Below are 10,435 nucleotides of genomic sequence, written 5' to 3' on the forward strand. Positions count from 1 at the left end.
TTTACCTAAAGGCTTTTTTATTCCCTCCCCCCCCCCCCCCCAATTGTTTCTCTTTGCCCAAATTCTGCTTCTTTACGATGCAGAAGAGCTTTATTTTCCTTCATTTCCGTTAGCTACTGCACTTCCTCTTGCAATGATTTAATTGCATTTGATAAACCAGAGGCAGACCCACGCTTTTAGGTGCCTGCGGGAAGGGATTCCCCTCAGTTACCCAACCGGGCATCAAATCCTCCTTAGAACTGAAGAGATGCAAAAGTGAGGCGGGAGCGCCCCCTGGTGCTCGCGCACAGCAGTGCCGCCGCTCCGCGCGTTGAGGCCCGCCCCGCTTCCCGCCCTTTTCTCTGAGGCGGCCGCAGGTGTTTCCCCGCAGTTCCTCAGCGCCGCCGCCAGATGGGGGTGCGGGAAATGGCGGTCTGAGGGAAGGGCGGTGCCCTCGCCTCTCACGCCGCCAGGACCCAGCTGTGCCGAACCCACTGATGCTTAACAGCTGGCGTTTAGCTGCCTAGTTAATACTTAATCAATCGGGCACCGGGCTTGCCTAGGCAGCCTTTATCTCCAGTCAGACCTCCCCCTGCCCCACGTTGGTGTGAGGAGATTTCTGCTGGCAGGGAGCCTTCCCCTCACACACTGCATGTCTTGCTCTTAAGCATCTCTCTGTGGCCTAACGCAGAAGCTGTGGTGTGTACCCATCTCAATCTGTGTCACTTCTCACTAATAATCAGTAATACTAACAGTGTGGAGTTTTACAGTCTGATTCACAGCGAGTTCAGGGATCCCCGCCCTGTTTCAGAGCGTCTGTTTGGTCCTTGTACACAGCTCTATTAGAATTGCAGTATCTGGATGCCCTGTCTCTTCTGCTTTGTTCATGCAAGCCTTCATATCTGAGTGCCACAGACAGAACACAGGTCCTGCCCTGCTGTGTAGCAGCTGGATTGGATGGTCCCAAATACAGCTCCCATGGGTTGGCTTTATTAGCACCTGTGTGGGTTAGCAGATCCCTTGTGTTGGGTTCATAGATCTGTGCTCTGATGGCATTTGGTTACGCCATCGTTGGGTCACTTTTCCATAGGGGTACAACTTTGCCAGCAGCATAACCTCAGAAGGTGTTTAGGAGAAAGTTGCTGAAGCCAATATAGAAAAGCTGAGGGTACAGCAGTGCTTTGAGAGGCTTTATTTTGTTTTATTCTCAGCACACATTCCTAATGCAGCTCTAGGGCTGCTGCCATTGCCCAGGGAATGAAGCACGACCTGCAGGTCCAGTTCAGTAACCTTTCTTTGTTGTGTGTGTTTGAGACAGCATCTGAGCAGTCAGAAAAGCTTGGGGAAGCAGACCAGGCCATTCCAATGACCAGGAGCTTGTAAACCAGGAGGAGGAATCTCTGGTAGAGTTGGATGGCGCTGACATGGCTCAAATAAATATTTGATTTAGAAATCATTTTGTTGACTGATGAGGCATTCTCATTAATTATCTGTTGAGTTGGCCCTGGACGTCCATGAAATGGATGCGTTTACTTAGTTTAAAGTTACAGGGTTTGTTTTGTTTATTGTGATGGTCAATAGAGAGGTGCTGTTCTGGCTGGTTACCTACTGCTCGTGCCATATTCTTCATAAAACCCTGCACCAATTATGGGCTGAGGTCTTACATTGTGAGCCTCTCTATGTAGGAGGTTGTGTAGCAGTTCTAAAGGTTGTCATGTGTAGTAATGAACTTACACAGACGTTTTCTTTTCCTAAACCTCGGTGTCTTGCTAAGGGAGGATCATGGTGTCTGTACCAGCAGTTAGCCACACACAACATTTAATCGTAGCCATAAATATTTCATGTCACTGCTTCTTGTTGCTGGGGATTATAAGCAGCTGTTATGAAACATTTACGTAGTCGAGAAGCAGCGCCCAGGTAGCAGATGCTCCTCCTCCTTAAATAATTTACAGTGATCGGAGGGAGGCGGGGAGCGGGACGGGATCCCCAGCGGTGTCAGCGCGTCCGGGCACTGCGATGCACGACAACCTCTTACGTAACGCGGGGCGGCCGCTCCGCACCTGGAGCCCGGGGCGCGCCGCCGCCAGCAGGAGGCGGGAGAGGCGCGGGAGCGCGCTCTGCCGCGGGCCTATCGCTGCCGGCGGGCGGAACGCCCTCATCCCGCCAGCCAATGGCAACGCGCGGCAGTGCGCTGCGCGGCCAATGGGCGTCGGGCTCGTACCCCGCGGCTGGTGGGGCCGTGCTGGCGGAGGAGCCCCGCTGGCCGCGGCCCAGCCCCGCCCGCCGGTGCCGGCGCTGCCCGTGGGCCGGTCCCCGTGCAGCCGCCAGCGCGCGCCCCGCCCGCCACGTGACCCTCCGCAACCGCGTGGGGTGGGAGGGCGCCCGCCTGACCGGGGTCTCGCTTCCCGTGAGCAGTGCCGCGGCTGCTGCTGGGCAGAGCCAGAGGGATGGTGGTAGTCACAGGGCAGAGCAAAGGGAGCGGAGACCCGGATGAGGCCATGTCGAGCTCGGATGCAGAGGATGACTTCCAAGAGCCAGCCACTCCCACGGCCACCCAGGCGGGCCAGGCGCTGCCGCTGCTGCCCCAGCAGGTAAGGGCTGCTCGCTGCCCAGCCCCGGGTGTCGCGGCTCCCGCTGCTCAGCGCCACGAACCCGCGTCTCTCCTGGGCTGTCAGCGCACGCCCAGCTCGGATTGGAGCGAAGCCCTTTAATTACAGCGATTACTTCCCTTCTCCATCCCTGCTTGAGCTTGACAAATACAAATAAGTCTTTATTCTGACAGCGAGGCAGCTTATAGTGTGATGCAATGTGATGCTAAGATTTTGGGGCCTGCTGTCAGCCTCATTTAAGTGCAGAATCACTGATTTGCCAGTGTGCTGTAAGGGAACCAATGGAGCAGCAGCCAAGTGCAGGTGCCAGTGTTGGTCTGGGAGTACGTATCTCCTCCCCTTTTTATTCTTTTGCATGGGAAAGGAGGAGTTTGTTTTGTTTTGTTTCGGATTTATTTTATTCCTCACTAAGAGCCAAAAGGAGGCATTCACACTTTTAACAGATATCTGGTATTAAAACTGTAGTGACCAGTGCTGTTCTAGATTTCTGTCTAAAATTCACCCAGACAACATTCCAGGGTATATAAGGTGTTAACCCATGAAGCTCACTGCTTTGTGGCAGCAGGGCAGAGGCATCTGTCAGAACAAGTTTTGTCATGGTGGCACAGATTGTATGCTGAGTCTTCTACAAATCCCCACTCGCTTGGCCTGTGCGTAACTACAGAGAACTGGGGGCTCATTTCTGACAGTGTGATCAATTTTCCAGTTCCCAGAAGTCGTTCCTCTGAATGTAGGAGGCACGTATTTCACTACAAGGCTATCAACGCTGAGGCGTTACGAGGACACGATGTTGGCAGCGATGTTCAGCGGAAGGCATTACATCCCCACGGATGCCGAAGGCAGATACTTCATTGACAGAGATGGAACTTACTTTGGGTACGTGCAGTGTCCTCAGTATGCTTCCAAAGTGATGTCTGAGGGAAAGGAAGACTAAGTTTTACGCTTGTTTCTCCTAGTTGAATGATGTCTGTGCAGTAGGTTTTAGGAAAAAGGGGTTGGTGTGCATCCACGCCTTGAAAACATCTCAGAGAAAAAATGAATTGCAGCACATCACCATTGGAAATGATTTATTTTGTTCTTAAGGGCTTAAGCTTTACAGTGGAGAAGGAAAAGCAGCTGACAATGTTCTAGAGGACAAATTCACGTCATCTGCTTTGGAACATCTGCTCTCAGAGTATCAAGCTGTTTTGCTGCTTTAAAAAACGACGTATTTGGCACTTGAATGGTTGATGCCAATCTACTCCATTAAAATTACAGTGATTAGAGAAATATTTTAGTTCCCCAAAAATTCCTGTTTTAATGAAGATCTTTTTTATGTTAATCACATTTTTCATTATCTATTTCCCCTGAATTGAATATGCAAGGGGAGGTATTATTAGGCTTTAACTAATGCATTTCTGACAATGAAAGTGGACTTCTAACACAGTACCTGTGCCTGTGATGGGCTGTAGCTTTATAAGAAGAAAAAATTACCAAGGTACATATGCTGTCTGGTAAGGGAATAACTTACCTCTGGAGCTCTTCAGAAATATGTTAGATTAAAGCAAAACTTGGGGGGGGGAGAAGGCAAACAACACTTTAAAAAGTATTTCTTTGAATAATTTTTGCCGACAGTGCCATATACTTTCATTTTCAGGATTCATTTTGAACTTTGTAGCCTGTTTGTAGCTTGTTTTATTTTTAATAAAAATAACCTTATGTTTCAATTCTGTTTGAAATGATGTGAGATCACTGGAAAAGACAGACATCATTTCTTGCAGTGTTCGTAGGTTAGGGTCACAAAGCACGCTTTGCAATTTAACTTAAGTTACTTGTTTGTCCTTGACATCTCCTTAGTCCTTCTCTGCTGAAGGGATTGCTTTATTTTCAGGGCATGTTTGAACTGTACCTTAATGTGGGACAGAAATTTAGCCACTGTGAAAATAATAATAATTTTACATTTGGCAATTTAGAAGTTCCTGCCGTCTTATTGGAGAACCAATTCACTTGTGATGTTACTGATCTGAAGTCAAACTGTAGTGGGAACAGAGAGCCAAGTTAGCACTTGTTACGTGAAGACTGCGGTAATGCTTGTTTTACGTGATATGCTCAGTAGTACTTGATTCATGCTTATCAGGTGATTTATTTTCCACTTTAAAACTCCTGCAGTTTAACAGTGTCTCAGAATCACAAGGAAATATTCTTTTTTTTTCTCTTTTTTTTTTTTTTCTTATTGTATGAATGGATATGGCCCTGATCCTGGGAAAGGAGCGTCTCCTTCGCAAGTGCTCCATTCACTCACATGGAACCTTGGTTCTGAGTGGGATAAAACGTCCACATGTCTGATTCTCCAGGAAAATCAAAGAAGTTTTTGTCCCAGATTGAAATTTAGAATTCAGTGACTGCGATCTCTTTCTCATAAAATGGCCTTTTCTATTTTAAGGGGTTACTCCCTCAACTTTTTGTTAAAAACATTGGCTGGAAGCGTAACTCGTGCTTATTTCAGTTACTGAAGATTAAGGATTTCTGTCTCAGTAGAGTAAACAACGAATACACAGCGTTTCCTTTCCCACACGCAACAGTTTTGCTGGAAACTTGTTAATTCTCAGTGTTTTTTGTCCTTCTTTCAGAGACATCCTTAACTTTCTGCGGTCTGGTGACCTGCCGCCCAGAGAGCGAGTGAGGTCAGTTTACAAGGAAGCTCAGTATTATTCCATAGGACCATTGCTAGACCATCTAGAGGATGTCCAGCCTCTGAAAGGAGAGAAAGTGAGGCAAGCTTTCCTGGGCCTAATGCCATACTACAAAGGTAAATAAACAAAGCACTATTGACTGTTGTTTCTGCCATGATTCAGGTAGCTGACGTGGTGCTTTTAGGCCTCCTTTCAGACTAATTCCATTGTATGTCATAAGTTTCTTACGTATCTTCCATGCTGCTTAGAACCTCTGAGGCCTTCACGTGAGAAATTTGACTTCCTGCTGCATCTGAGGTTGTGAATTTTTTATGCTGTGTTCAAAGGGAGCCAGATCTAGGCCACAACATGCAAGGCTTATCACTGAGCAGGAGCATCTCTGTGCCTCCTTATTTGCTCCATTAGAGCCTGCAGTGGAATCAGTTCAGGCACATGGTGACACCAAGCTCACAAGACAACGGAGACTGATTTAATAAATATAGAACGTATCTAGCTGCATCCATCTTTGTGTTACTGCTAATACTATATTAAGAGTAACACATAAACACTGAAGTAATATATTTCATGTGGAAAAAGAATGGATTTAATGTCTTTCACTTGGTGTTTCATTGTTACTTTCAACTTTTGTTTCTTAGATCATTTGGAGCGGATAATTGAAATAGCAAAGCTTAGAGCTGTGCAAAGAAAAGCAAGATTTGCGAAACTGAAAGTCTGTGTCTTCAAAGAGGAGATGCCCATCACTCCCTATGAATGCCCACATTTCAATTCTTTGCGTTTCGAAAGAAGTGAAAGTGAGGCAAAGCTGTTTGAACATCACTGTGAAGTGGATGTATCTTTTGGACCTTGGGAGGCTGTGGCTGATGTGTATGACCTTCTGCACTGTATTGTGACAGACCTGTCTGATAGAGGGATAACTGTGGATCATCAGTGTATTGGTGTGTGTGATAAACACCTGATAAATCACTATTACTGCAAGCGTCCTATCTATGAGTTCAAGATCACTTGGTGGTGAGTTGTTTTGTCCACAATGGTGCAGGAGGTGAAAGGACTTCTAGATGACAATTGCTTTTAATATTTTTGCAACATGTCTCTGGAAATGCATTGCTGCTAACATATATTGGAATCAGTCTGCTGAAATGTTGGCTAGTGCTTAGCTGTTCAGTGAAGAGGGACCTGCCACAGAGGTTGAAAAACCTCTGCAATATTAAAAAACCAACCAAACAGCCTGAAACAAGACTGTTGGCTCAGGTACCTTAATGAGGCACAAAACAAAATCACCTCATGGAAATAATGGAGAGGAGTGTCTGACATTTATTTTTTAATGTGCCACCTACTGTGTGGCTGCAATCCCATTGTCTGCAAAGTGGGTGTAATGGATCTCAGCCTCAGGTGCTAGTAAGTAATGCTGATAGAACGTGGTTCCATTTTACACACTTCAGAGTGTTCCAGTCACTATGTAGGCCTGCCACTTTATGGATTGAGTAACACCCCACATGGAGATCCTGCAAGTGTAATTTTGGTGTTATAGACAATTAAAAAAAAATAGAGGAGTATTGTTGTGAAGATTAAGCTATATACATATTTTAAAAATTAAAAAATCTGCATTGTGAAGTATAATATTTAGTTGTTTCCGTTGTTATAAAAAGGAACAGCAGGTTTGGAGAATATTCCTTATTGCTTTTTGGAATAATTACTATTCATGAAAGACTTGTGCCTGTTTTTAGCCTTAGAAATTCTAAATGTTTACAGCATCTACGAAAAGAAACTCTATAGAATCAGGTCATTTGCAGAGGCTTTTGGTGAACGAGTAACTCCATCTGTACGTTCCTATTAGCAGAAGTATTAAGAATATTTAATGTGTATTATTTTAGTACTGATTCTTTTTACAGTCTGTGCTATTAAACTTTGTTCTAGAGTTAGCCAAATGATGATACGAGACAAGTGCTTCCTTCTCCTCAGCTCTTCAGTTAAATCTAACTTTCAGTATTCTTGCTGACACCTCTCTGTGTGATATCAGCACCTTTTTTTCTTCTTTCGTATTCTAATATTTCTCCAGTTACCCACATAAAATGTATCTGGGAAGTACATTTATTTCCATGCTGAAAGAGGGAGCTGTTGCAGAGCCACGTTCTTTCCAGAAGGTAATTTTTGCATTTCTGACGTTGGTAACCATCTGGTGAAGCTCCATTTCTGTATGTCCAAAGCTGAAGGATAGATGGAGCAATCTGAAGGTGCTGCTGTTGTGAGCTTCAGAAAATGCAACTATTGTTCACAAAGACCCCACCTGAGGCAGCCTCACTGTAATCGTGAGGGGGCTGGAAAGTACGTGTCTGCATATTGCATTCCATTGGACTCGTTAATCCAAGACTCTTGCTTAATTAAACTTCTGACCAAAATACTTTACAGACGTATTAATTATGATAATAAAACTGTCACTTACCTGAGGTAATTCTTAGAATATAAAAACTTGACGTAAAATTGTCTCATAAAAAATATTTTGAGAAGGCTGATTGTTGCATTGATTAATGTTCATACTTCTATGTGTTTAATTTAGGAATTTTTATTGAATTGTCTCTCAGAGGCGGGGACATAAAGTTCCTAAGAGCATTTGCAAGTGCTTATTTGGAGTTCATTGCTGTCAGGTGCTGAGTTTCAGGTCCAGAGTTGAAATTGTAAAGCACAGTGGTGTTGGGAGGAGGGAGGTGAATGTCACTTAGGTGTATTTGAATCTTTCAATTCAAATTTCTTTAGATTTAATTGTTCCTTAAGTACTGATTGTATTACAAGTCCCTGTGCCTCTATTTGACTACCTACAATTACAAGTCAAACAAACTTTCCCTAAAGTGAGAGGAAGCTTGCATGATATCTTCTCTACTCTGCTGCCTTCTCTCCCCCAGGAATCTTAAATTGCAACCACGGTTTGGAATAAAATGATGTAAAACCTTAAAGCTGAGGCTTAGAAAGTTTTGGCTGCCTGTAAACTTCTGAGTTTATTCAGGGGCTGCAATGAGAATCCCGGTTGTACTGGAATATCCTCTTGTTATTTTTCTGCCACTTCCCATATCACACTGGACATAACTCTGGGTTGAATTTCAGCACCACTTATTGACATGAAGCAGGCTGTTTTGACAGTGATTTCTTTATTTTTGGCTTTAAATGTTGTTTAGCTGTTCTCCTAGAGAAACTGTGACAAAATTCCTGTTAGAACCATGTTTGTTATTTCTTAATGTGCACGTGTTGCTATTTTGTAAATTTTTTCCTGTTAATTGTTTAAGTAAGTGAGAAAGTAAGGAAACTGCCTAACCCAAAAGGTGAAGATGAAAATCTGGGTCTGTATCAATTGCATCTTAACTGAAACTTTCATCCTTCTTTCATATCTTCCAGAGGACAGAAATAATTAAGTGCAATATTGAAGGAGGAAACACAGATTTGAGCCACGTGCTTTCATTTAATCCTACATGGTGTGTGGTGATTTGTACAAGTTAGCAATACTGTTACTAACTACGCTTGTTCTAAGCAGTCTTTGTTTACAGTGGGTTGATTCTATTGCCTAATGTGCATTTGGGTTTTGACAGAAACAGAAACAGAAGAGGCAGGCAGGTGTCAGGGAGTGTCATCCAATCACTGGTTTATATGACATTACTGACTTTTCCTGGCATATAACATACGTTTTGAAATTCTGAGTTTGCAACAAAGATGTGAGTTGCTGATTACTAAATCAGTGTTTAAGATCATTGTTTTTTTTATATCATAAATATGATATTATTGTCTAATTAAACTAAATACCTATAAATACTGCTTCTTTTTTTTTTTTTTTTTTTTTTTTTTTTCCCTTCTTGTTCAGGCATTTCTTTATATCTAGCTAGAGGTCTGTTAGGACATACTTAACTGTTTCTCTGTGTTTTTGTCACTTTATTATCTTCTCTGCTACTTTTCCACACACACAACCCCACAGATACCCTGTGGCTACAAGCTGCTGCAATTTGCTTGGGCAACTTGGCCACACAGAGCATGGTTTCATATTATCCCTCTGATGTTGTGGTGGACATCATCTCTGCAAATATTAAAAGGAGAATATATGTCAGTCCATTGTGCTCATTCATCGTGAAGGAAAGATGGTTTTCATTCCGTGTTCTGAGACAGGATGAGTGCAATTTTGGTTCCAGATTAATGTTCAGGAACACATTTAGAAACAATTTTTATTTTTTTGCCCTTCTAAATGAGAAGACTGAAATATTTTCGAAGTATGGATTGCATATCTGGATTTCAGAGCTTTCTCTGATTTTAATGCACAGCAGGGAGTGATTGTGAGATAGTCAAAGGGTTGTTGTTTAAAAAGTAGAGCTGTTAGATAGATGTAAAGTTGCTGTTTGTGTAAACACATGAAATATGTTTTTTTTCTTTAGCATAGTGCAAAAAGTAGTCGTAACACCAGTGCTTAGAATAAGTGACTTGGCAGTTTCACAGCACTTCTGCATCAGTTTTGCTTTGTAACATAGGAAGAATACCTACTTTGTGAAACATTCATGATATAAAAAAGATATTTGTATCGTGGTGAGTATTCAACGTTTATATAAGCATTCATTTAGTGACTGTTGAATTCATCAGTTAAAAAACCAAACCAGCCCCCAACATAATTTGGTGCAAGCTTCTGAACTTGAATACCACCATATGTGATAATCTGCAAGACTCATTGCTGGGCCTTGGAGGGAAGTGAAGGTGCCAGCATTCCTTATCCTGCTACGTGTTTTCTTCCAAAACTGCTTTTTAAAGCTGATTTTACCCAAACCTGTTTTCAGGGATCAGTTTCTGCATTGATGAGTGTTTGGGGTTCTTAGATTTTCAGGTTTCCACTTTAGGTTTCCAAAAGCTGTATTTCCTGCAGCAGAAAGTTTGGCATAACCCTTATGATGGATTTTTAAATGTTAAGAAGTATGCCCAGAGATACATCATGATGTAGTAAATACATGTATTTGTTAGTGTGGATATTTGTGAGATTTTATTGGTTTTGTTTAGTTCTCTAGTACTAATTCCTGAAACTAGCATGAAATACAAGGAGTTCAATGTTGGGCTTCTGATAAGCCTGCTTATGCCTTAAATATTCCCTGTACTCATTGTGTAAAATCACTCATCTCAGAGTCATTCAATATATGAAACAGTGAACGCTGTTATAGT

General features: G+C 43.0%; 1 protein-coding gene across 1 annotated transcript; it reads left to right on the plus strand.

The window, feature by feature from the left end:
* The first annotated feature begins 1,552 nt into the window (after positions 1-1,552).
* On the plus strand, positions 1,553-9,053 carry KCTD7 (potassium channel tetramerization domain containing 7). The gene is made up of 4 exons (XM_003211715.4): positions 1,553-2,570; positions 3,295-3,464; positions 5,198-5,376; positions 5,896-9,053. Exons 1-4 carry the CDS (start codon positions 2,427-2,429, stop codon positions 6,270-6,272), a joined length of 870 nt encoding a protein of 289 aa, XP_003211763.1. The 5' UTR covers positions 1,553-2,426; the 3' UTR covers positions 6,273-9,053.
* The last annotated feature ends 1,382 nt before the right edge of the window (positions 9,054-10,435 follow it).

The sequence above is a fragment of the Meleagris gallopavo genome, chromosome 21, assembly GCF_905368555.1.
Source record: "Meleagris gallopavo chromosome 21, MGAL_WU_HG_1.1, whole genome shotgun sequence".
Taxonomy (NCBI): domain Eukaryota; kingdom Metazoa; phylum Chordata; class Aves; order Galliformes; family Phasianidae; genus Meleagris; species Meleagris gallopavo.